The sequence below is a fragment of the Molothrus aeneus genome, chromosome 1, assembly GCF_037042795.1.
Source record: "Molothrus aeneus isolate 106 chromosome 1, BPBGC_Maene_1.0, whole genome shotgun sequence".
Classification (NCBI taxonomy): domain Eukaryota; kingdom Metazoa; phylum Chordata; class Aves; order Passeriformes; family Icteridae; genus Molothrus; species Molothrus aeneus.
In genome coordinates, this window is record NC_089646.1 from 141,034,780 (window position 1) to 141,062,522 (window position 27,743).

Genomic DNA, 27,743 nt, shown 5'->3' on the forward strand with positions numbered 1-27,743 from the left:
TATTTTAGATGCAGAAGTACATGATAAATGTACAAAAAAGAGGCAACACTTAACCAATACTGGAAATGTGGCCTTATCTCCCTTGGAAAACATCTGTTTGTTGTTATGCAGCTGTGTTTTGGGAAAAGGAACCTTCAGAGCAGAGAAATACCAGTTCCATTCAAGCTTCAGGAGCAATTCAATTAAAACAAGTGTTAACTACTGGAATTTATGAAGTGTTTCCTGCCTAATCTTATGAAACCTGTGTAATTGCTATGGGTGGTTAAGACTTCAGCTTTATACCTGCCTGGCTGTGCTGATTGAAATAGAGAAGTAACAAATTAGATTTGAGGAAGTGGCTGGAAAACAAAGGGATACAGGTGTCCCATGCAATGATGCTGAGTTTTCCAGGGCTTTCCTTGTTAGGGCATAGGATATGACCCAAAATTCACAGGAAGAAACCCACAAGGATAATAAGTTTTTGTTTTGTTTTAACACTGGGTTGATCAGAAGACTTTCCATAGTTCTTGGCAAGCTGAAGTCAATGCCAGATATATTTCCAAATTACTGTTTCACTGGTTAGTTGTTTTAAAAAACAAAGGGTATGGAGTGATCTATCACGTGTGCAGAACACACTTGCAAAGACCAGCACTCTCTCCAACATTTACCAACATGCTACAGCAATGTATTACTGAGGAGTGCATTTCTGCTGACAGATTCTTTCCACCACAATTACAGAGAGAATAATGGCTGAGAAAAAACACCCATATGTGCCCATTAACTTTGCAATCTGTCTGTGTACTTACAAAGCCCTCATCACATCTCAGATATTATAGTGAGAATGGGAGAGATTAGACAGACTTCAAAGCTGCAAGAGAAATGCGAGTGTTGATTCCCAGCCATGATTAATTTGGCCAGAACCTCACACTCCTTTAATTTAATTAAGAACATAAGTGGCAATCAGAGCAGTGACAAAGCAAGAGAGGGACCGAGCTGGCAGCTGAGGACAACACAGGCTCCCCAACAGGTAAAGACATCCATATGAGATCTGCCAGGCTGCCTGGGGGAGTAGCCCCTGCTGGGGGTGGGCAGGTGATTCATTCTCCATGGGATGAATCCAGTTGGTTACAGCATGTGTTTTAGAACTGGAATTGTGTTAAGCCAAATGACCATCAAATAATTAATTACTAGAATTAAAGACTAAAAATTATAAAAATTGAAATTAATGGATCTGGCAGCTGCCCGTGATCATGCTGTCATCTTGCAGTATGTATAAAACAGTCTGTCAGGAAAAGAGTGAACTGCTTCCAGTGGGCCAAGAGGACCGTGCACTGTGACAGCTGCACCCAGCACAAGGCACTGTAGGTTCACATTCTTTTCCCCCTATGGTAACACACTTATATGCCAATGCCAGAACACTGCGGCAGAGCAGCCTCAGTAATACTCATGTGGCCACAAAGGGATGTGCTGTGCAGTGAGTTAGCTTATTTACAGCTTATTTATGCTTCTTTCCATGATGAAATCCCTCTTCTCCCTCCTCTGGTGCCAGGACCAGATGTTTTACATGCACACCCACCTTCTGTGGTTCCTGGCTAAGATGGGTTTGCTGCACGTCCAGCATGTTCTGTTCTACCATGGGTACAACATACATGCAGCCTATGCATCTGTCAGGCTGGAGGTGCCTCAGAGGAGCATAATGCAGTCAGCAGCCTGCTGCTTGCTCAGCCTGAGCTAAGTGGGTGCTGGCAGTGGGAGGCAGGTATTTCAGTTCTGGCCTGTGCAAAGTCCCGTGCAGAGACCGTGCATGTCCAGAGGCACACCTGCACTACCTCAGCTTGGTTTGCTTTGCAGCAGGTGATATCTTCAGCATCTTCTCCAGTGCCTGCAGGAGGGCAACCCTATATCTTACACTTGTGATCATGTGAGCACATTTTGTTGCACTTTCAGTGTGCAAAAGGTAAACTGTCTGAAAGTCCTACCTAAAAAAAAAATATGGAGAAGAGGAAGTGTTACTAAATCAAATTGGAATTGCCCTTATTCTGAAAACACATTCTTAATGGAGTTTTCCAACAGTTTAAATAATCAGGCTGAAATTTTGGTCATTCTCTTCACAATTCACTTCACAAGTCCCGGGTGTCTTTGTGTGGACACAGTACAGGCCCCTGGCTTACCTAGAAAGCAGTCCTGGGCAGTTTAAGGTACATATACATCTAAAAGCTTTGAATAGCCTAGGGCATGAGTTTACACTGCCTTAATTATCCTACATTATCTGTCCAGGTTTCCTCTCATGCCCTGTGGCCAATGCAATATAACTAATGACTCTGACACTGCAGGCTTAAGCTACCTCAAGCTTACTGCAAAGCAAGGATTTGCCCAGGGCAGACCTCATGGAAAAAAAGTGCTGTAAATTCACTTGGCTTATTTTATGGTAAATCATGTGAGACTGATCTGGCATAGGCTGACATAAAAGTGTCATGTTTTTCTGCCAGTTTGATTAAATCAATTTATTACCACAATTTAAATAAAGTTTTCTTTGTACAGGCTAGTAAATAGAAGTTTCAATTTTACAGTTGTTAGCATCATTTCCCAAGAAACATAAATAAAACCAAACCAAATATAATAACACTTAGACTACAAGAAGTAAAATCACAAAGATTTTGGTTACATCACACTTTCTTGTGTAGACACGGCTTTCAGGGTGCATATGTTTTTACACATTTGACCAAATCTGAGCATCTACAAATGTCAGCATTTAGGGAAGGGCTGTGCTAAATGTGGGATAGACTCTTCTGTTGGGTTGCTGCTATTTCAGAGCTGTCCCTACTTTGAGCAAAATGTTGGACTAGATGATCTCCTGAGACCTCTCCAACCTGAATTAAACTATGAACCATGATCTGAGCTGGCCACTGAGCATCCCTCCATAGGCAGTGAACAGCAGCAGTCATTTTTAGGGAAAAAGGTCTATTTCTCTTACAGTATAAGCATGAAATAAGCATTTTGTGTACTGTGCAAATCTTTTATATCTCTGTTATCAAATGTTTGCTTTCCTGAAGGAGGAGCCCTCTTCTATGATCTTCACAGACTTTCAATGCTGAGCTCTCTCCTAATACATCTCACAGTGCTGTCATGATTATCCAGGTATTATAGATGGTGGCAGAATCCAGGTCAGGACCAGCTCTTAGGAAGGCAGTGAAGACTGGGCTCAGACAGAATTCACTGGTATCTGCAGCATCATCTCACTGGATGGGTTCAGCCTATAAGCTACATTCATTAGAAAGAATCACTATGGAAAACTTAAGAACAATTTTAAGGAGCAGATACAGGCCACAACCTGATAATTAATTTAGAGCAAGCTGCCCACTTATCTATTTTGAGCCACATTCATCAAATTTCTTCATGACTAAGTGTTCCATGTAGCAGTATGTCCCCAACGTGCTGTAGGGTCAAGACATAGAAAGAAGTGCTACTTTTACTCATAAAGACTGTGAAATAAATAATTATATGGGCAGAGGAACTTAGAAAATATAATTTCCTGTGATTCATTTGCTAGCTGTCACTCTTTCACATGCTCTTTCTGTGGTTTTTGTAATTTCTAATAATGTGTCTGATAATGTCAGATTCCAGACTTCACTCCCTTGGGTTACATAAAGCAGCACAGATCATGAGCAAGCTCTTGATGCTTCCTGTTCTCACTGATATTTGTGAGAAGTAGCCAAAAGAAGGTCCTGTTATAACCATATAATTTCTACAGAGTGTATCCAACTGGAACAAACTGAAGTACTAGAAGACAGTCAGCCCAGCAGGGATGCTGTAAAAGAAGCAATGGAATATTAATCCAATGGGTCCTAGACCCCAGGTAGTGTTTTTTCTTGATTCCTGCACATGACCAAAGGACTTAGAAAACATGTGGAAAAAAGAAAGGTGTGAAAACTGCAGAAATGAATGACATCTAAGGACCTCTTTAGAGAATAAGATCCCACATGATGTCAGGCAAATGCGTGAGCTGACTTGCCTTTTGCTTCTGAGTGGGGTAGTGATAGTTTTATTTAGACTAGTAAAAAACAAACGCCGGGACTCTTTTCAATCTGGTCACCTTCTGATGATGGGGATCATACCTAAATTCTACAATCTCCCAGACCAGGCTAGTTCCTGCTCCATGTATCAATGTCACCTGTGTCCAGCATTTTCTGGGGCAGGACTCTCTGGCCTATGACAAAAACATGCCACAGGTTGTATTTACACTTGAAGAGTAGAGTATTATGGACCAAAGCACAGAAAGATGGCCTGGATCTCTATTTAGTGACAATGTAACTACAATGTCAATGTAACTGCCTCCAGGCAGTTTGGTAAGTTATAGAAATTTTAGTGCTATTTTAGGAGAATAAATTGGATTTATTTGGCCAAGAAAAATATTATAGAAAGTATAATATTTATTCTAAAAAGTATAACATGCTTCTTCCATAGCTAGAAGAAGCAGAAACAATTTGTGGCACACCATCCATCCATCCATCCATCCATCCATCCATCCATCCATCCATCCATCCATCCATCCATCCATCCTTCCATAACAAAGGTGAAACAGCAAATTTAGGATAAATAAAAGTTGGGGGAAAAAATGTACTTTATTTAAAATACTTGTGTTACTCCAGAGAAAAGTGGCATTTGCAACAAAGCCTCAGTAATACCATATCTCACCAACAACTTTCAAGAGCTTTGTCTCCTCTTTACCATCCTAACTCTTGCTAAGAAACAAATTCAGACCTAATTTTTAATAGACAGATTCACAACAGCTTGTGCATCCGGACATGTTTGGCAGCATGTGTCTGACAAGAATTTTTCTGCCTCCTAGAAAAGTTCTGCTAAATATTCATGCATTTCCCATTGAAAGAAACCTGATTCTTGGCCAAAATGAAGCTTATTAGCAGACAGAAGAGGAGGGGTCCTTCCTCCCTGCTGCACCTCTTATTATTGTAGGTTTTGCATCACACCTGGTCTCTGCAAACAGATGCTCTCAAACCCAAATTAGTCTATATGGAAATGATTTATAACTTGAGATATTGCCAATTCATGGCATTTTTTGAAATGTTTTTCTTTTTTACATTTATTTAGAATTCATAATTTGTGGGACTTTTTCAGCACCATCTGTCTATCAGAGGTGACTAAAAAAAACTGTGTTTTTAAAAATGTTCAAAACAGACCAAGAATATTTCTTTTAACATGTTTTCTTCTTTTGACAGAGATCTCAAAAATATATTTACTATTAATGAAAAGCAGGAAATGTTATTAAAAATCTTAATTTGTTTGAGAACACTTTCAATATGAAGTATGAAGTAGAGTATGTTTCATACTCTATTTTTCTGCTGAAACCTTTTTTCTAAGTGGCCACAAACACGTTGAGGAGAGTGACCCAGTCACAGGAAGGGCTCTGATTTTTTGGGTACTCAGTACCAGCTGCTGCTGAGCTATTTGTGCCTGGGGTCAGGATGGATGTGTTTGGAACAGAGACAGAATGAGCCTCTGTGCAGGTGGAGCTGTCAGCACCTGCTTCAGAAAGGATGACAGGAGAGTTTATATCTCTGCCACAACCCCTTGCTTAAAGAAGGGGCATCTCCAAGGTCAAGACCAGGCATCTCAGGACTTCACCCAGTTTAGTCTTGAAACTCCCTCAGGATGGAGGGAGGATGCACTGTCCTGGCAACCTGCTTAGATGTCTTCATGGGGAAGAAGTCCCTATCCATATCCAAACCCTGAACCTTGAACCTCTCCCCCTTCAACTTAGAATCTTTCATCATCAAACCAAACAGCACTGTGAAGCACTGTGAAGAGCCTGAAACCATTTTCTTGGAAACCTCCCCAAAGGTATTGGATGTGACCTTTAGGTCCTCCTGCCAAAGCCCTTCCTTGTCCCTCCCAACCAGCCCAGGTGTCTCAGAACCACTTCAACCCAAACCAACCTGGACTGAACTTACTGCAGTTTATCAGTGATGTCCCTGTCCTGGGGAGCTCAATACTGGGCACAGTACAGACACAGGGTAACAAGCACTGAGGGCTGAGAAGGCTCTCTCCTAAGTCACTGACCTGTGGCAAGCCTGTGTGAGATTTCACTTTGCCCCGTGTCCCTGCAGCAGTGGCTGCTGCCCATAACCTTCAGTGACAGAAAACATACAGCTGCCCTTCAGCTGTGCCAGGGCAAAGGGGGCTTGACAAACAGCACTGATGAGGAGCAGGAGAAGGCCATGGACCTGTCCTCCTCTGCTTCCCAAGCTGTGGAGGGTGATGATTTCCAGTGGACAGGAGGGCTGGAAAACATCAGCTCCTATGTAATGTACTAAAGTACTTTGGCCATAAACTTCAAAGTGCTTCCCAAAAGGAAGTTGGATTGCTATTCCTGTTTTGTAAATCAGGAAGCTGAGGAAAAAGGGAAGGAAGTGTTTTGACTGAATTGATCTAGCAGCTGCTGGCACAGACTCTGAGTGCTGCCTATGCCCCGTGCTGCCTCTCAGAGCAGGGACCAGCCCCAGCCACCTGCACTCCACAGGTGCTCCATGGTAAACTCCCTCTTGGAAATCAGGCTGGTGACATTAGAAAAACAGCCTTCAAACTGTGCAGATTTATGGCTTCAAAGTAAAAGTGCTGGTGAGAAATACCATAAATTAGTCATAATCTTATCAAAAATATTTTATTTATGAAAGTAACAATTATACTATACAACCTATATTGGAAATACATTGAATAATTGCTAGAATAAATACAGGCAATTAATTCAATATTTTTATAGAATGAGAAGATTTATTTGACATTTGAATGTTAACCCAAGCTTTAACTTACATCATAAATAGTTAAAAGGCATAGTCAAGTTTTTTTGATTTTTACCGTTTCTCTTGCTTTTTTTAATACTGTTCTATTTTGTAATCAACATGAATCAACTCTCCAATCATTAACATAACATTAGTATGACTTTCAAGCAATCATGTACCTCAAGATAATCGGACAACAAGGTAGTGTGTGTGCAGTTCATTCTACAGCAGAATCTATTCATGTCTGCATAAAAAAGAGAAGCTGAAAATGCTTCTAAGTTCTTTAAGCATCATATGCCGATTTCTGCTTTACCACAGTGCTTTTAATACCAGAATCTAAGAAGGGCAGCTGGTCTTTCTGTTGCTCTTTATAAAGTATATTAGGGCTCAATGCCACATTCCTTTGGCTGGTGAAGGACTGCAGAATTTAGTCCTGAATATTATTTCTCAAAACTATGGTCCAAAATAAATGTCCAGGACTGATTATTAGGCACCAAGGAAGTGATGCATTTGCTAAGGCTTGATGTTTTCTGATAAAAAAATTGGCTTCTTTTCTGGTAGATATGCTGTAGTCAAAAACAAATTATTGGGCTCAGTACTGGGATCTGTATTACACTGGATGTCAGAGAAGGGGATGTGTTTATTTTCTGTAAACTGTATGAAGGACTCTGCAGAAGTTTTATAGTACAACACACACATTTTGAAAGTGTTGATAAGTTTTTCCTTCCCTGTTTATTTTTTTTTTTAATAAAAACCTGAACTCTTTGCTTGGTAGTAGTAGATTACGGATAGCTAGGACCATCAGTGAATTCAATAGCAGTTTCATGTGCCCAAGATTTTTCTAAGTCAGAAGTTTTTGACTGCTCAGGTCCCATATAAAATCAGTGGGATGCTTTCCATAGCAATGTCTTTTCCCGTGGCATGGAGGCCTGCCTTGCTTTATGGTTTATTTTGCATGCCAGGGATATTAAGTTCTCAGCAGAGAAGCAAATTTCCCTTTTACAATGTTATCAAAACAAAACCCTCAAATTGCACATATCTACCCCTTTGGCCTTTTTTTATGCACAAATGTGTTTGTATGCAAAACCTGAAAATTTTGCGCCTTTCCTAATAAATGTCTTAAAAGAGCACATTTAAATGCTTTTTCACAGAAATAACCATTCATTAGTTGCAAAAATGCAGAGAGACTTTTTATTCTTTCTGTTATGAACAATATTATTTCAGCAGAAATTTGGGGGGAGAATGTATGATTTTTTTGTCCCCAAATATATTAAAAAAGGCTAAAGAACAAAATGTTGGGGAGGCAGCTTTTTTTGGCAGATAGTAAAATATAAAATATGTGATTTAAAAAAAAGTTGGCTTAAAAATACACACACACAAATAATACAATAATATAAAAATACAGCTCAGCCAATGGCCTCTTAAAATTTACCTTTGGCATTACATTTGGCAGCCTAAAACAAAAGACCCTTCCTATAAACAGAACTATAAAAATGAGAAGTTCATAAATTAGGTTGCAAGGGGTTGTACAGTCCTTTTCTTGATTCTCCAAACTCCCTTTCTTTCTGTCCACACACATAAGCATGACCAGTGAGGTATATAGAACGTAACACTGTCAGGCATATGCACAATAAAAAAAAGTGCATAAACACAGAAGTTCTCCCCTTTTCTTGTGAACAGGTCGTAACTGTGTGGTTTGCGTCCTTCCCCCCCTTGGAAACAAAGAAACTTTTTTTTTCTTTTTTTTTTTTCTTTTTTTTTTCCTTACTTTGGCAGGATGAAAATGAACCCAGAGGAATAAAAGTGTCCTATTCCCAGCAGCAGTGATCCATTTCCCTTGGCAACATATGTCTGATGCCACAGATACTACAAGGTCGTTGGGTTGCTTTACAACTCTGGGTAACTTCCCACGGAAACATCATACGTCTAGCACCATGTCGTAGTGTTGTTGCTCTTTCTTCCGCCTGCCACATTTGTTGATAAGAACCATGTACAAAGTCAAAAGCAAAACCCAGTAACATGCATAGAGTATTGTGCCAATGATGAGAACTGTCTGTTTTGACTCAGAAAATGGCTTTTTTGATTCCTTGTAAATAGTGAAAATTACACCACCTAGGAGGATTGTAAACCAAATGGAGACTGGAATGAGTCCTATAAAATTAACTACAATGGTTTTCCTTCCTGACGTGCCCCACCCTGCTTTGTTTATCGTGGCAATTGCAAACATCTTTGCTGGCAGTAAACTTGACATGTACAACACTGAGTAGAGTGACATGAAAACCATGACAATGTTGCCCCTAAGGAAGCTGGCAAAGGAAGACTTTATCAGGCCAACTAACTGAACTGTCAACAGGAAGAGCAGAATGTTCCAGATTTTTCCCCTGTAGAAGAGCTGAATGACTGTGGCAATAAGGAAGAAAGGAAAGAATCCAGTGATTACAGCTTCATAGGTCATCCACAAATGGTGCTTGTGGAACCACATGGCATTATAAAGCCACTCCCTAAAGTAGGATTTACTCCAGCGGGTCTGCTGATTCAGCCACCTGAGATACTCTATTGGTGTTTCCGTAAGGCACTTGGATCTAGCTGTGTATTTTGTTGCATAGCCCAGACTTAGCACTCTGTTAGTTAGATGCCTGTCATCTCCAAAGCTGCACTGGGAGCCCATAAACTCTTGATTGTACCAATCTTCCACAAATTCATGGAGTAAAGAGTTTCTGTACATTCCCAGAGGTCCACTGATGCACTGTACACAGCCAAAGTAGGACTGACAGGCTCTTTCGATGTTAAATGCCATCCAGTATCTCACGCTGCTCAGAAAGGAGATCCAGGAATCATATTTGTTCAAAATCTGCAAAATAAAAAAACAGTTTTCCTTTTAGATGAGCTCTTAAAACAGAAAATGTGCACATTGGATCAATAAGGAGTTTGCTGAGATTAGAGCATCGTTAGATGAATTGTGGTGGGAACCTCACTCCTGTGTTCAACTCAAGGCAAACCTAGGAGCTACACAAACATTTCAGCCAGGACATTGACAGGAAGGGTGAGATGAAACCTTTAAATTTCTGTTTCACCAAGAGGTTCTTTTTTTCCTTGCAACCTTTCCTATTCTCCACAATGAAATTTCCTTACTTTCTGTCTCATTTTTCCTTACCTTTTGCCCCCAGTTAGACCTTCTGGATTTAGATTTTACCAAGAAGAGCTGGTGAGTTCATGGCCTCCTGCTGCTTTCCTGCCCGTACACATCTTTGGGGCTTACAGGACTCCTTCCAGCCCTCCTAAAACTATGCTGGAGAATGAGAAAAGCAGAACACATGGTCTTTGCCCTACATTTTTGTAGGGCAAAGCCTGGCCTTAGAGGTTTAACCTTGAACTGTGTCCCCATGTCTAGCATTCCTTTGAGGAGCAACCTGTTCTGTCTCTGCAGTACCAGTCTGTTACCTTGTCCCAAGACATATGGTAATACTCCAGTACAGCCTTCCTCAGGCCCACACAAACATCTCAGTCTTTCTCTCCTGCACAGCCCAGCCGCACATCAAGTCTGAGCACCCAGCGGATGCATGAGCGTGTGCAGATGCACAAGTCCATGGCTTCACATACAAGTTCTCAACACACACCTTGTGCCAAAGGATGTGACAAGGAAGTGTGTGGATCTTTGGCCTCCTACAACTATAAAACATTGCCCTGCAACTAGAAAAATATTCTTTTTCTCTGATGGTCCTAATTTCTGTCAGTTTTAATTCCAGAACATATTAGAAGCAGCAGGGCTTGCTGGGTGTATGCTGGAAAATGAACTGGGGAAAAAAAAAAGGCCAAAGCCTTCATTCTGTCACGTTTCCTCAAAGAGGACACACGTCCTTCCCAATGCAGATGCTTATGAACCTTCACTGTCACAGCTGAACCTGTCCTCCCTTCACTTGTACTCACACATGCCCGGAATTTCACATGAATGGGCTGTGTCACCTGGTTTGTGGTCAGTCTAGAGCTCCAAAGCTATCCAGGTTTCTGTGGGAATCCTAATTTCTGCAGTTATGAGCCACATGCCTGAAATACTTCTGACTACTTGGGCGTTCATTAGCAAGTTCTTGTTCATTTATATAGCTCTCTCTCCTCTGTCTCACATAAAAAGCCCAACTGAGTACAGGGGATTCATCTCAAGGCTAACAGAAATATTCATACACATTTCTCTTTATAAATTGCAGCAGAAGGAGTTGTGTCAAAAGGTACCACCAGCCTTTTGCTGTAGCAATCAGCCAAACTCAGTAATGCTGAAAATCCTAACACACAAGGAGATGGTCTGACTTGGAAGTTTTCTATTGCCCTGCTTGACAGAGATGGGAGACCCAGTAACACACAGAGTGCACAGTGCAGAGCGTTTCAAAGGTATTTTTTATTTCTAACAATCTTGGCTGCCAGTAGTAATATAATTGAAGTGCTTGAGGTTGCTGGACATGGCTATGGGACACCTGTTCTCCATTTCCTGCCCCCCTATATCTTTTCTTTGGTACCTTGAGCAAGTAGCTATACCCAGAGACTCAAAGATGCCACAACAATCCTGACAATGCCAGTGCCCCCCTTTTCACATATAGGGGCAGAATATTTTTTTTTGCTTGCTATGGATGTAAAACCATACAGTGCTCACATCCAAGAAGAGTTTCCATTCAATGGACAAAAAGGTTAAGGTATGATAAGAGCATCTATAATGGCATCACATGTTATATATATGCATATAGTATATACACATAAATTATATTTAATGCTATTTCAGGCAGAGGAATCTGTTGCAATGCAAATAGTTGCTGAAACACCTCTGTTAATCTGAAAATTGTTGTACTCACCTGCACATCACCTCCAACTCCTCCAACCATTGGATCTTCTTCTAAAACTTTTACCATCTCCACTGATGAGGCTGGATCAAGCATTGTATCTGAATCACAGACCTACAAGTACAAAAAAACAAGAAAAAAAAATGGGTTAAGGAGTTCACTACAGAAGAAAATAAAAATCATGCAAGTGATTATAATGACTCTAAATGCATATTCTCCTGAATGCAATTAAATCTGACTTTGAAGTCTGCACTGATACTTCTGTTAAAGGTCACTTGTACCAGGCAGCAAGGCACAGTGCTGCACAAAACACAGAGCTGGTTAAGGCTGTGCACACAAACAATCCTCTGTATCAGCTCCATTTGTTTTACTGGCACACTGGACGGGCTTATTCGAATAAGATATGGGCACTGCAGAATAAGATGGTGTCTGTGGGTGTGCAGCAGATTCCTGTTGTGCTCTAACATTGAATTTCTCTGCATCAGCTGCACAGTTGGAGCACTCTGGTCAAATGTTTCCCACTGCCATATGAGGGAAAGAGCAAGGAGTTAAATCCCATGCACTTGTTATTAAAAAGAAAAAAAGCCAAGTAGGAGTCTGGGAAGAAACCTAATTGTTCTTTTACTCACAGAAGGGTTTAGCAATTCATGTAAAATATGTATCTTATATTTCAGAGCAAACTAATTTTTAATTTTAGATGCATGATGTGTTATTAGTAGTGCAGGGATTTGACATTTGAAAAGAGAAATTATTTGCTATTTTTCTCTAGCATTCTTTTAAAAAGTTATATAAGGCCAGAAGGCATGAGTCTCGAAGTTCAGTACTCCAAAAGACCAAGGCAGAAGTAAATGACACACAAGGCATTTCAGCTACACAAACACTCCTAGTCAACTAAACACTGTGTACATTAGGAAATTGGCTTTCCCCTGGAGAGTAGGAGGAGGGCTCAGACAGGCTGGCTGGTCTGTGAGATAGCTGGCATTGCTCTCGTTCACTCTGAGGAGAATGACTCGGGCTGCAGCCTGTCTAATACAAGAGGGTGTCTCCTTGTTGCAGTTGCTGCAGCTGAAGGAACTGGCCACATCGTGTGTGAACTCATTTCACAGACACCCAGGAACTGGAGCAGAGACCGTCCCAGAAACACCCCTCTGACTGGCTGAATCCCACCCTACAAATTCTCATACTGCCTCCCGTTTGTCCCCATGTTGCATTCCGGTGACTTCAGACAGGGTCAGTAGGAGCAAGTCAGTAGCTCTGCCTAAACAGCATATTAAGACAGATTCTGCTGAGACTTTGTAATGGGTATCCTAATTTTGGTGTCCTTTCATGCAAACTTTCTAAGCCCTGTCACTCCAGGGGAGAGGTAACCTTTACATCTGCTCTATGAAGTGAGAGGAGAGCACTGGGGCTTTGCTCTGGACCAGACTCAAGAGGAGAGGTTGCCCAGGATAGTTGGACTGCACAGTTTGGGATGAGCTGGGACTCTGCCAACATGCTCCCCTCCACACTCACTCAGAGTGGGCCAAGAGAAGAAAGGTGATGAAAGCTCTCATATCTCTGTCAGGAGAAAAGCCACAGGCATCTCCAGCTCCCACTAACTTGATGCATCCATCTCCCCTCCTCAATGGCCTCATCCCACAGCATCTTTGTAACCTGGCCAAGGCCTGACTCCAGCTTTAGTGGAAAGCTGTCATCAGTGGCAGCACTGGGTGATAGAAGGGAGCAAAACAATGAGGGAAAACAATGCCTATACTTTTACTTGGGTCTTCCTGGACAAACCTGTTGCTGAGTGCTTTGCACAGGGAATCTGTAGTTTACTGATTTCCCAGGGTCCTCAGGCAGTGACAGGCATGTCATTTCTGGTGACCATGAGTGGTGGGCTGGGATCAGCTGCCTCCCAGCCCCTCTGCTTTCCCTCCAGCACCTGCCACTTGAGCACTCCCACCCCATTAGATGTATTTACCTGCGGCAGACAGGCCTGCCCATGAGCCACATCACTAATATAGGGATGAGGAATCCTGAAAACACTGGGGTTTTTTTTTTTAACAAAACACCATCACACATCCTGGGCATGCCAGCACAGTGGGTATGTCTGAGTTTCTGGGACAAATCTAACAAGCCATCATTTTCCATCTGGATGAAGTTTTTTCAGGTGAACAGAGGACCACCCAGAGAAACACAGACACTTAGAAGCTCAAATGAACACGGACACCTGCCTAGCCAGGGTGTGCACAGGACAGCCCAAGAGACAATTTGCCTTCTTTCCACATAAGGGCTGAGTGACCCAAACATCACTGCTTTGGGTCACAGAGTTACATAAGAGGAACAACTGACCTTAAGGGAGCTGTTCTTTTACTTGCTATAGGCAGTGACAGTTTATCCAAGCTGCTCTGAGTTCAGCCTGCGCTGGACTGTCCACACAGGTACCTCCATCAAGCCAAGATGAATTGCACCCTGTTACCTCACAACTCTGCACTGATAATACCTGCCAGTTTAACTCCTCCACCTGATTACTTGCACACTCATAAACTCTTCTAGGATGGAAATAAGCCTTCATAGCAGTTTGCAGTACTTAATGAAACACCACTACTGAGTAACAGCTTGTTATCTGCACTGGTCTGACTGTTTATGATTGCCTGTTCATAATTCCAGGGTGTCTGTAAGGCCTAAAATTTTGAGGGTGGGCAGTGGTGCTGACTGGCCACTTTAAAAAGTGCTTAATCATTGATGCCGACTGCTGAGCCCTTGAAATATAGGGCTTGTTTAAAGTAATTTACCCTGGGTCTCCCCAAAGGACCATTTGAAATATCTCAACCTTTATTTATTCATAAAACAGAGCCACATTTTAGCTGCACTTTTATGACTCTGCAGTAGCCAGGGCCAGCAAAGGGCTGCATTTCTACTACAGATGTGACTGTAGATGTGACTGTGGCATCAGTCACTACTGCAGACTGTGCTTACAGCACCACTACAGTCTCTGTCTGAAAAATTCATTAGACCTTCTGAGCCAGGTCTGGAGTGTTAACTGAACAGAAATATCTCTTCTATTTTCTGAATTTATGCTATGACTATTGAAATAGAAACACTTTTTCCAGGTTCCCTGAAAAATACAAGAGCTGAACTGAGGGAGGAAACTTGCAATGAATCTGCTTTCTCTCTGCCTTCTTTCTCTGCAATCCAGTATGTCTGTGTGTTTATAAACCCATGCTAATAAAGAAAATCAGCGTTTTTATCCCATCATAGTTCCTCACAGCACAAAACCAAAGCACAGACAATGGAGAGCTTAAGCCCATTGTTTTGAAAGAATAAATCAGTTTCAGTTTGGGAAGTGGTGGAGGATGGGTTTTAAATCTTGGCTTTACTCTCCTAGCTCCAATAACAGAGCAGTTCCTGGCACTCTTCAGTTTCTGCCCCTCCTGTGCACTGAAGACTCGCTGCTCTCAGCCCAGCTCCTGGCAGCCTCTCCAGGTCTCTGGGACACTGCACGTGGATGCTGTGCTGTGCAGAGCATGCACACACACCCACACAAGGCTGGGCACAGGCCCCAGAAACACAAGTGGCTCAGCCATGCAGCTGCCCTGAGCCAGCAGAGAGCACCTCGCGGGGAGCTGCTGCTCCACTGCAGGAGAGTGCTGGATGCTCTGACTGTGGGAGAAGCTTGGAAGAACTGAGGGTGGTTCTTTAGGAAAATCATCTCCTATTCAGTGGGATTAGTGAAATGAGCCTTCTTGGCCTAGATTTCTAAGAAAGGGTCCTCAGTGTCCAGCCAGAGTATCTGATCCCACCCGCCTTCCTCCACACATGACCCTTTCCCCTTCCCACAGTCAGCAGGGCTGTTTGCAGGAGCCAGGAATCCATGTAAGTAAGGCAAAAACATAGACAATGTTTCAGGGGATCCAAGGCAGCTGGAAAGAAATGTGCCTCTGCTGCTTTGGAAACAGGGAGAGAGGACCCAGCCTAATTCATTTTTAAGTGAGTAGTGTGTCATAAGGGCCTTAAAGGCCAAGTTGCAGTGAGTGAGGTAATGCAGCTGTAAGTGATGAAGCAAAAGCTCCTTCAGGCTTTAGCTGAAGAAATTTTCTTTCAAATCTACACATTGACCCTTTTATTGAATAGTCCACATGGCCTTCAAAGCCTTTAAAATATATCCCCATCTTTTTTACAGACTTCACCACTTCTCCAAGATATTCCCTAGTGAGACCAAATACCTGTCTGTCTACTCATATATGGGGCCACTAACAAACTCACAAAATAAAGCCTTACCCGAGACCTTCCCCCACAGGAGATGGGGCTTTCAGGAGGTCATTGGCTTTGTCTGAAGCAAAACCATTTGAATGAGGGGGCAGTACTGAAGGCAGGGGAAGGATTTCAGACTTCTCCCATAGCTGGTGCACAAAATTAAAACTGTCACAGATAGACTGGCCAGTTTAAAAGGTAGCAAAATACCCTTTTAACGGTCAAGCTGTTTCCAAACAGACTGAAAGGAGCACTGTGTTCATCAGGGACTAGGATGGCCTCTAACATGCTGCACAAAATATACAAAAGCTGCTTTCTTTCAAAGTGTGTTTGAATTGGCACTGACCTGGTGCTCTAATACCTACCTGTACATAATCCACACTTCTCCCCAGTGCTTTGAATGCTGTGTACATTACTTCTCTTTTTCCACCCCATTTCTGCATGATGCAAACACTTTTGTTGGACAGGACCAGCTGAGATACGTGTTGCATGCTCTCTCTGTGAGACTCCTCTGTCTCACCAGGACCTTTGTCATGGAAGTTATTACTCCAGATGTAAGTGGCACAACTGTCCCTACCCATGATTTCAGTGAAAATGTCCATCATGTAAACGTCGTCTTCTGAGTTCCCATCAATGACCATAACAACTTTAATTCCAGGGTAGGTCAATCTTTTTACAGAGAGTAAACATTTTCTTAAGTAGTCAGGATCTTCTTGATAGGCAGCAATACAGAGGGCAACTGTTTTGTTCAGTTTGATTGGAGTCTCTAGCGACCGTTTCATTTTCCTGTGCTCTAGGTAGGCAAACAGGCTTTGGATGATGAGATGTGATGCCAGGATAGCACCATAGAGTCCAAAGGAGAAGTAGTAGTTGTCTGTTTGGATGAACTGGTAGCCCACAATGTAAGCAGCGGTGATTCCCAGCAGGAGGGACACCCCGAAGAGTGTGGTTCCAAGTATTCTCAGGATACATATAAACCTCTCACAATACATCTGCAAAGAAGTAGGGAAACCCATTAGGAGAGCCACCACTTGCTGGTATAAGACATCATAAGGGGGTCACGTGGCTGCAACACAGATCTCAGCATCAACAGATACACCCTGAGCTTCTAGCTCACAGACTCACTGCATCCCCTTGCTCAACTGAACAGCTCTTTGCAGGACTTCCCCCATGTAAAGTACAATCCAAACAGACTTAATGGAGCAGAGATGATTTCTTCTATTCACAGTGCCCTCACAGAAGGTGCTATTTGTGTCAGGATCTTATTTTGGCAGCCTGGACTGGTTGGATAAGACACTCTGTCATATTATCCTGAGGAGGTTGGAGAAGGGGCTTTTGGGCCACCACTCACTTTGTATGGTCACAGGGGACTGGAACAGCTGAAAGTCTGGGCATCCCCTCCTCATCCCCAATCCATGTCACGACTGTATCCCACCCTGAATTGTTTCTGTCTCTTAGTTATGTTTGCAAAAATATTGGAAAGACATTCTTAAAACAGATGCCTGAATGTATTTATAATTTTTTTAAACAGATGTCTGACTATATATAATTTATATTTATATAATCAGACATCTGCTTTAAAAGGCCTTCTCAATACCATTGCAAAAATGCATTATTCATATAGTTGTGTACATAGATACATGCACATGTAAGCATGAGTGTATCGGGGCTAAAGCTTAACTGAGATTAAGTCTGTGGCAAAAATATGCATAAATTTAACAGAGCCAACACTCCACCCTGGACTCAGAAATTCTCTAGGACATAACTGATTCTGATCACTTCTACATATTTAGCTTACCTGGCTGTAAAATCTTCTAACCTAAACTCTGGGCTATGGAGCAAGTGGCTGGCATGGAGGGTGCTCTGGCATTCTTGAAACAAATAAACAGTATGGGCAGGCAGGCAGGTGGACTCTATTGGAGAGAGATTGTCAGAAAAATACCTTTTCTGACAATCACATCACCCATTTTATGCAACAGCTTTCTCAGAATTGTAAGAAGTTAATGACAATATTTTCTGTCAATAGATGCATTTTATGTGAAGGACATAAAACAGGTGATGTCTGTTTAAGGCTAATCCAGCAAGTGTGTTGCAAGTCAATAAAGCTCATGCTTGAATATTTTGCTAAATTAGGTCCTCTCAGAGTAATAGATTTAATATTTGTGTTTTCTTGCTATTATTCATATTTTCCCTGCTGTTATCATCTCACTCATCTGCTGCTCATGTTTGTTTCACCATCTGTTGGCCAAAGTTGAAGTTGGAACAGGACTTCCTTACATCATATATGTTTTTAACTCTTCCTTGAAAAATGACTACCAAGACACAGCAGCAGAGCTGTCATAAGCTATATATATGTCTGAAAAGCTACAGGCTCGGAACAAAAAAGTCAACACAGAATCACTTACAACATAAAAATAAACTAGGCAAGCATGAAGTTTGAGGTTACAAAGACTTTGTCTTTTTCCATTGGCTATTTAGGGTCTTAAATTTCAAGATAGGAGGAAGCCTCTTAAATGTATATTTGGAGGCACTGTTAAAGAAATCAGACCCTAGCTCTAGGACTTCCTTGAATACTTAAGGCTGGGCTCTGACAGGTGTTGTAATCATCCACCAGCAAAAGGGACCCTCCCTGTTCTGGCCTGTCTGAAAATCTTTCACAGCAGGGGTCATAAAGATGCCTAATAAAAGACAGCTTTTGCTTACCACCAATATAGGTGAATTGAAACTCAGTGCCCAAAATAGACTTGCTTTAGAAAACAGATTAAGTAATGGATCCCCTCTAGATTACCTCGAAGTAAAATTGTCTGTCTGTTTACTAATCCCTCAAGCATGCAAAATGTTACAAACATCAAGGTAAATGTCTCATTAATGGTGCACTTATACTCTGCATTCTCATTTGGGGTCCTAAAGTCTGCTTACATGAAGAATTATATGGCTAAAATAAACAGGATTTACATTAAGATCTGGAGTGGCTACATTTGAATGACCATATACTGTAGCAGGTATCTTTTACATTAATTTGCTATTGTTTTGCTCTACCTATGAAGTGCCTCTGCACAAAAGGAAAAGAAACAAAAACAAATTCTCTGACTTTATCATTACAGCACAGATCCTCTCTCTCTGCAAAAATCCAGTCTTTTAAGACCAAGAAATTAATTTCTGGTGTTAATAAAACAACACTTCTTTTTCCTTTTCTCTGTCAACCTTAGGAAAATAAAAAGTGTTTTGATCTAAATTCCTGGCTTTCATCAAAGAAATTTTTCCCTTTGTATGTGCAATTGAGGGTTTTATGTATAGTCTTTTAATTGACTGAATCTCAGGGGAACTGGAAAAGTTGCTCAATAGTCTCAAGATTTAACATGAGGTATTGATAGCTTGCCCAGCAGAAATGATCTTTATCAAATTTAACATGCCCAAACAATGGCAAAGAAGCCAAAAACTCTCCACCCATCTCCAAGAATTAAGCCAAGAAGTTAAAAAGGAAATGATGCTTGTACAAGTCTGGGACCAAAAAATGAACTGCTGAATCAAATACTGATACTGAGGCTAGGCAGCAGCTGCTTCAGGGACTTTCAGATCAGACAGTGCTGTTATGAGTCTCTAGCCTGGCCTGACACAGTGAAATATAATAATTCTACCCTGCAATTTGGGCACCTAAATCCCTTATAGGCACCTTCACCTAACCCCGTGGAGCTGAACCCAGTATGAGTTTTACACAGCCCCCAGCAAGCAGACCCAAGGTTTGCATGCACAAGGTGAGTGTATATAAAGAGCCTCCAAAGTCTACTACTGAGCAATTTGTTGTTGTGATGTTTCATCTCTTTCCTTTCAGGGATGAACTGAGCAGTGCTCACCAGCCCATCTTGTAGAACTGAAATGTGAAAGCCATATGCTAAATCCTGATGCTGTGCAGGCTGCTGCTGATTCAGTCACACATTTTGATTCACAAAGCAGTGCCAAGTATAAATGTGCCTTGTAGTGACTGTACAGTAGCAGGCAAGGAGCGCCTTTCTTTGGAGGCTGCTATGGAAAAGCATGACCAAGAAATGAACCCTTGCATGTACTTGACATCAGAGTGCACCTGGTGAACTGTTTGGTATTGTGTCTCTTGGCATCCTGATAAAGCCAACTATATATACAAAAAGAATATTTCTCCTTTGTGATGAAGGTGAATTTACATTACTATGAACAACTGGCATAACTAAAAGTTGTAGTATTCTAACAATGCTTTCATGAAAAACATCAGGTTAATGAATGACTGATACACAGTACATCTAATGATTGGGGTATTAACTGCAGCACTAGAGATCACACTCCTTTCTCAGACCGAATAATGCCTTAGATCTCAAATTAGAACAACATGGCAAAATATGCTTCAGTTTTCTCTATTATGAAAATATTTAGACTATCATTTACTGTAGTTATGGTACCTAGATCTAACTTTTAAGATCTAAGATCTAGACACTTGACTGAAAGTCAGCAGGTTCTTATGTTTTGTTTTGAACTGGGTTTTTACTCAGCAAAGAACACTAGTGACCTCCATGGTAAAGTCCCAATTTTTCTTTCTCCAAAATCCTGTGGTAGAGTTCATCCACATGGCTATTAATCATCTTTCATGCATCTCTGAGAGTAACAGGGCCTGAAGATAGCTCATCCCTTTATGAAGTCAGGAGGCAAAGAGACAGAAAAAGCTTATTTGTTACTAATACTGAATAGGGGAAAATAGATATCCAGAAAACCAACGTGTACTGGTGCCAGAAGATATCAATATTATCTGCAGCCTGTTCAATTCTGCACCCTCTGTTGTGTGGCTGCTATGAGGACAAAGGAAGCAATCAGGTGGTGCCTGGCATCTATTGATACAGGACATGGAACCAGTGACGGGGGTCAAACAGATGGAGGTCAAACTGAAGTCATGATGTATCTCACTACATCATCTCTCTCAGAAATCCCCTCTCATGCAACACTCAAACATTGGCACACAGTAATTCTGGGTAGCTTTTCCTCAGAAGATTGAAAAGCAAGAGAGGGAGACGGAAAGTTTGCACCTAACACGATTGAATGATTTGGAAGGTTGTTTGACAGAATTAGCACTTAGTAATTCCAAACATCTGAAGACATTTAGAAAAACCCTCACCATAAGTTGCAAAAGCCAATATTTATCCAGGAGGCAGTAATAAAGGTTTGATCACAAATGTGCTCATTGTGTCGCTGTACTGGGCCTGGCTGAGCTGGAATTATTTTTTCCCATAGCCCTCCAAGTGCTCTGCTTTGTATTGATGGCTGGGAAGGTGTTGCTAATGCAGCAGTGTTTTGGCTACTGCTGAGCAGTGCTCCCAGCATCCAGGATGTCTCTCCAACTTTTTCTCTCACACCAATATACTATGAGTGGGCAAGGTCCTGGGAGGGAACATAACCAGGACAGCTGATCCAAACTGACTAAAGGGATATTCCATACCATGTGACATCTGCTTAGATTAAAAAGCTAAAAGGAGGAGGGGGAAGCATTTGTTATGACATTTGTTTTTCAGTTCTGAAGCCCTACTTCCTGGGAAGTGGCCGAACATCATCTGCTGATGAGAAGTAAAAGATAAATCTTTTGTTTTTCTTTGCGTCATGCACAGCCTTTGCTTTATAAGCTGCCTTTATCTCAACATACCAGGTGTTTTGCCCTCTTATTTTCTGCATCTACATCCTGCTGAGGAGGACAGTGATAGAGCAGTTGGGAGGGCACCATGCAGCAGGCCAGGGTCAACCCACCACAGTCCCCTTCACTTTTAAAAGTTACAAAGAGTTGTGCCTCTGTTTACACATCGAGGGCTGTGGTCACATCAGCAAATAGTGCAATACCACACCGACAGATCTGCAAAGAGGAACACCTGGTGCTGAGGACCTAACTCCACCCTCCATACATTTTTGTGCTTTACTCTGAACTAAGTATAGTCAGACCCAATGGACTAAAAACCTGAAAAGTGTCCTCCAGAGGTACACCTTGCAATTAGTTTCATTCAGGAGGAATCCAATTTGGGTGTCCAGTTATATATGCAATAGAAACTCAAACAATTTTGTTGAAGGGGGACACTTGTAGCAGCAGCTTTGATAGCACCTCCTCATTGAAAACAAATTGATAATACAAATCAACCTCACATATGAGATCTGCAGATCAGATTTGTCTGGAACCTTTGTGGAAACCAGAAGTGCTGAGCACAGAAAACCTTTGAAAACATCTCATTTTTACATGCCTGTATGGAAGCTGCATTCTTAAATATCTATTCAACCCTAGTGCTGAGGCTTTGAATTCAGCAAAGCATGTAAGTGTGTCATTAAAGATAAGTGTGCACTTAGATATTATGCTGAAGAGGGAAATCAGTGGATACTTTATCTTGCAATTCTGTAGTAACTGCAAGATAACAAGGCATAAAAAAAAACTTTCTCTGAACAGATGCTATTTCTGGGACACTCGAGGTAAAAATGCAAGTATATTTTTGACAAATTTATTGTAGAGATAAGCCTCCCTTATGAAGGTTGTTCAATTTGTCAATGCTTTACCACTGCATTTCTTACATTAGGGAATCTAAGAGTGGATCGGGGCCTTGACAATTTCAATTTGCCTCCTAGTGTTGTCATTCACCTGTTGGGTGACCTTAGATAAGTGAATTCACCTTTCTCTGTCACAGCTTCCTCACCTGTAAAATGGGGATCATGATCATGCAAGAACTTTTTGGAGGTCTGTAAAACTCTTCATAAGGCTTAGGTTACTCTTTTTAGTGTTATATGAGATCCACTTGTTCTCTAGTTCCATATAACTGGTTTTAGTCAAAAAACTCCAACAAAAACCAACACACCCCTTGCTATTTTCCTTGCCTGTATTCACCTGAAGGTGTAGTCCGTGGGGATCTGTCTGTAACAAACAAGCAACTCTAACTCAGCAGGAGGCCTGAGATCAGTGAGGTGGGCACCATAAAAGCCAGCACACACAGCTTTAAGTTCATACAGACACCAAGGGCTGTTTTGCACAAAAGCAAAGGAAAAATGAAATCTTTATAATCCTTAATACCCACTTCCTTACTAATGAGAGTGACAGCACTGGCTGGCACAGAGCTGCTGCTTCAATGACACGAGTGTGTCAGAGTGCACGTGTGAGTGCCTGCGCACACTGCATCTGGGCCTGTATACACTCTCTGGGAGTACATGGTGTTTGAGGCTTACAATTTCTCAGACAATATTTAGATTCATTATTAGGCTTATTTTGGTGGCAAATTAAATCATATATCATTGGAGTACAAATTATTCTAGGTAGATATTAATCACATGCATAAGATAGCTGTCCAGACCCCCTCTTCTATTCTACAACTTGCAGAGAGGAAAGTGAAAAGTTATGCTCCATCTGTACACCTTTATTACAACACAATTACCATATCTGGAACTTTTGGTTATTTATAACTTCCAGATTTTGTTATGCTATTGATCTTCTGGAAAGGCTCACATAAGACTAAAATTAACTCTGAGGTTAAATTAAAAGTAAAGAACAGGATTACTGATGATGGCAAGCTCTATCTATATGCACAAGCTTTGATCAGCAAATCAAGAATCTCCTATTTGTTCAGTGTATGTTTCCCAGGGAACTGCTCACATTTAATCTCCTACAGGTTTGAGTAACCAATGTGGAAAGAATTCTATGGCTGCAGGTTGGATTTGACCCTCATGTATACAATAAAACGCTAGTTGTTAAATGAACAAAAAAAAAAAAAAAAGAAAACCAACCAAAAGAATCCCCAGACACATGCTCCAAGAAACAAAACCAGAAGTAAATTATATTTCTACTCAGATATTTTGGATTGTGGTTAAACAAAAATCTAGTTTAGAAATGTTTTCTGGTTGCTGGTTAGAATACTTTGCTGCTCTATACAATAATCTTGAATAGCAAAATGGAGCAAATGTGCTTTCATGTCACAAATATGAAGACTTGAGTTTTTCCTAGTGAACTTGCCTGAAAAACTCCAATGAATCCCGTAGAGCAGCTCTTCCTATTGGGAAAACCTTGACCCGAGTTTTTCTATGCTTGGATGCAGGGTAAGAAAGATTTATTACCCTTATCTAGTCCTCAGAAGAACCCTCAAGGCACCCATGTTATACACAATGTGTGCTTTCAAAAAAGTGCATGGGTGCCAATGGAAAAATGATCCCAAAGGCAGAAGACTATGAAACAGAGTGAAACATGGAGAAGCAGCTGTGCCCTAAGAGATGTGGGGTCACTGCAGCCCTGCAGAATCACAGAACCCTTCGGGTTAGAAGGGACTTGTGAAGATCGTGGAGTCCAACCCCCCTGCCCAGGTATGGTCACCTAGAGCAGGTGACAGAAGAACATGGCCAGGTGGGCTTGGAATGTCTCCAGAGAGGGACACTCCACCACTCCTTGGGCAGCCTGTTTGGTGCCCTGCCATCCTCAACGTGAAGAAGTTATTCCTCCTTTGAGGTGAAACTTTTGTGTTTTAGTTTAAGGCCATTGCTGCTCGTCCTGTCACTGGGCACCACCGAAAAGAGACTGGCACCGATCCTCTTGGCACCCGCCCCTGAGATATTTATATGCAGCATTAATGAGATCCCCTCTCCGTGTTCTCTAGACTAAGACAACGCCCATCAGGAGTGTTGTACTACAAGGGGATCCTCTCGGGGCAAGGAAATGGGGTAAATTCTCTCTCAAGGGCCAATGCCCCCTTCTGCCAGCATCGCTACGGATGCTGTGTGGCGAGGCTGTGACCAGCTGGCTCTCTCTGTGTCCGACAGACACGCACGGCGGCTCCCAGAGGAGCCGAGCGGGGCCGCTGCGGACAGAGGGCTCTGCAGCCGGGCAGGAGGCGCCGGGCCCCGCGCTGGCCGCGGGCTGCACACGGAGCGGGGGAACCCCGGCCCGGCGCCGCGGCCCTGATCCAACGGGGCGGAGCGGCGGCGTCACCGGGCGGGGCCGGGGATCCCCGCGCGGCCGCGTCACGGGCCCCGCCCGCGGGAGCGACCGGGCCCGGCCGCGCTGGCGCTGCCATCGCCCCCCGCTGCTGCCGCGGCCCCGGGGCGGCCCTCCCTCGGCCGGGGCGGGCCCCGCGCGGGGAGCTCCGGGCAGCCCCCGCCCCGCAGCCCTCGGCTCCCGGCCCTCCCGCGGGAAGCCGCCCTCCCTCCTTCCATCCCGTCCCTCCCCGCGCTGCGCGGCGCCCGGGCGGCTCGGCAGCGCTGTCCGAGGCGGGACGTCAGCCCCACGTCCGCCGCCTCGCCTGCCTCCCCTCAGTGCCAGCCCTCCCTCCGCTCCTGGCGCGTCCCCGCCCGGCCCTGGATGCAAAGGCGAGGGGCGGCCGGAGGGAATCGGGATCGGGCTCTGAGCAGGTCTCGCCTTCCCCGCTGCGATCAGCGGAGAGGCTGCCCAGCCTGTGCTCGATTTTATTCTAATTTCAGAGGGTTTATGGGGCGGTTGGCTTTTTTTGGCTTTTTGAGTTCGGGTTTTTTTTCCCCCAGATCTTGAAGCTCAGCAATGTCTTAAAAGGATTACACGGAGGAGGGGTTGAAGCTGAAAACCTCATTCATCCTCACGGCGGTTCTATTCATTGCTGAAATAGGTGTAGCGTAGGAGCCGGTAAGATCCTCCCCCAGCCCCACTCGTATTTTTGGGGATTTGTTCCAGCTTTCCTCCCTGGAATAGTGGGGATGGGAGGAGGGGGTCTTCTGCTCTTGAGCTGACAGAAGCATAATCATAAATCACCTACCTTGTTTGTCCTTCTGTCCTTTGGTCATAGAGGGGCTCCAGCCAACTGTGTGGTCTCACGTACCGTTGCTCCCGCTGAATAGTTTCCAAGTTTGAGGTAAAAGAACAAATCGCACTTTTCAGGGACTTAATAAGACGCTCAGAAATAAAAAAAATAATTAAAAATGAAAATAATAAAAAAATCGTGTAAGGCTATTCAGTCCTACTCATTTTCTCCCACGTGTTTTCACAATTATCATGTATTTGTCTTTCTCTGCTTCAGTTTCTAGCTCAAAGTTGTGGGATTTTTCCCCAAATAATAGTTATAATAATAATAATAATAATTAAAAAGTTAGAAATAATAAATTAGGAGTTAGTTTCTCGTGGTCGAAGCTGAAGATCTTATTTCAAACCCGGCTAGCCAGGAGCCTGGAGAAGTTGCAAGGCAGTGTCTGAAAGTTTGAGAGATCAGCATCAGATAAAGTCTCTTTGGTGATACCTTGCTGCTGCCCGAGTAACTGTTTCAATGAGGTTTCTCAGCAGCAGCAGCAGCAAACGGGTAATATTTTCCAGACGTCTTTTTCTTTCCTGCTGCTGCTGCTGCTTTTCTGCCTCTTCCACGTTATGGGGTCTTTTAACAAGGGAGACTTGACTTGTTTTAATAGGCGGAGGATGGGAAGAAGGAGGGAACTCCTGTAAGGAGGAAAAAAAAAAAACCCAACCCTCCCAATTGCCATGATCTCAGCCAAGGACCAGTTCAGCGCCAGGAATTTAATTAGCCAAGTTGCAAATTTTTTCAAAGAAATACAATACACATATGTTGCCACCAACTGGTTTCCTCTTCATGCCCCGCAGTTGGGGGAACCCCCCACCTTCCCCACTCCCTGCATCCTTGGGCTTGGGGTGTGGGATTTGTCCCTCCCACAGCCACTATTCGGCTGGGACAGTTTTTTGCTGCTGCTGGTTTTTATTAATAAAGGAATTGCGTCTATGAATGGATGAACTTCGCAGCTTTGAATCCTGCTTTACCCGTTCACTCTCGGGAAGATTTGTCGTAGTAAATACCCAAGGAAGCTCCCACTGATATTCATACCCATGCCTCTTGTATTAAAACAAGCCGGGAAACATGTTAGGCCATTTAAAAACTGGAAAATTGTGCTGTGGGCTTTGGTGTTTTGGATTGGTTTACTTTTGGTCTGGGGGTGATTTTTTTGGTCTTGTTTCGTTCTAAATCAGAAGTGCCAATTCTGTCGACGGTCCCCGGAGCCATGGGCACCAGCAGCTCACAGCACACCCCATTGCCGCTTGCCGGCCGCTTTCACTCGCTCCCTGCGGCTCCGCTCTGCTTCCAGGGCGGCTTTCCCGCTTTCCAGCCGCGCTTCCCGGCGAGTGCCCCGAGCGCGGCGCTGGGTGGCGCTGTTGGGGCGGCGGAGCCCGCGGGAGCCGCGCTGGCCGTGCCCCGGCGGGGACCCGCGGGGGAGGCGGCGGCGAGCGGCTTCCCCTTCCCCCGTGCTGTTTGCTCAGGGACCGCAGAGGTCGCCGCTTTGGGGCGTCGAGCCCACAAAGGGAGCCGTATCCAGACACCGTTGGGAAATCCGGAGATGACTCTTCGCCGAGTTATCGCCCCTCGTTACCTTCTGGTGTGGGAAAACTCCAAAGCGCTCTGGGGGCTTCTCGTGTACTATAAATGGTTTAAAGCCGGTGGTTACCTAGTACCTACTTGTACCTACTTTGAGTACCTACTTCGGGGAAGTGGTTACATTTACAGGTGTTCAGTCACTGCCACGGGGGAGTGGCTTTAGGATGTGCATTGAAGCCGAGCTCCTTGAACCATCAATGTGTCTCAAATAAATCTGATGCTAGTTTAAGGCAGAGTTTTGTGGGCAGTTTTAACCTGGCATTGCCAGGGAAAGCAACTGTTTCACCATCCTCCTCACTGTCCCTTTTCTTATGTCAGGAGAACTGTCCTAGGTTAGAAGTTAGTTGTTTGGGGAGAGGGAGCAGCAATAAAGTAAGAAATAATTTGGGCTGGATGACGACAAAACAGCTGCTTTGGCAACAATCTGGCTTTTGATGGTTTAGAGTGTCCTTGAAAGTACACCTTGACTTAACAAGCATAGACTCTATCGGGGCTTTCAGGTATTTCTTCCTCTCAGACCTTCCCCCCATGGCAGC

General features: G+C 43.2%; 1 protein-coding gene across 1 annotated transcript; it reads right to left on the minus strand.

The window, feature by feature from the left end:
• Positions 1-8,330: 8,330 nt before the first annotated feature.
• Positions 8,331-25,720, minus strand: HAS2 (hyaluronan synthase 2). Its single transcript, XM_066548238.1, has 4 exons — positions 25,591-25,720; positions 16,204-16,830; positions 11,615-11,716; positions 8,331-9,627 (listed from the first exon to the last, which is right to left on the minus strand). Exons 2-4 carry the CDS (start codon positions 16,828-16,830, stop codon positions 8,695-8,697), a joined length of 1,662 nt encoding a protein of 553 aa, XP_066404335.1. The 5' UTR covers positions 25,591-25,720; the 3' UTR covers positions 8,331-8,694.
• Between the last annotated feature and the right edge of the window lie 2,023 nt (positions 25,721-27,743).

Bases quoted from the DNA above. Each gene is read 5' to 3' on its own strand.
- HAS2 (XM_066548238.1), bottom strand. From the start codon at position 16,830: ATGTATTGTGAGAGGTTTATATGTATCCTGAGAATACTTGGAACCACA. The intron at 11,717-16,203 runs GTAGGTATTAGA...TTGTACTTGTAG, and splicing joins GAAGTGTGGATTATGTACAG to GTCTGTGATTCAGATACAAT. The intron at 9,628-11,614 runs GTGAGTACAACA...TTTATTTTGCAG, and splicing joins GAGTTGGAGGTGATGTGCAG to ATTTTGAACAAATATGATTC.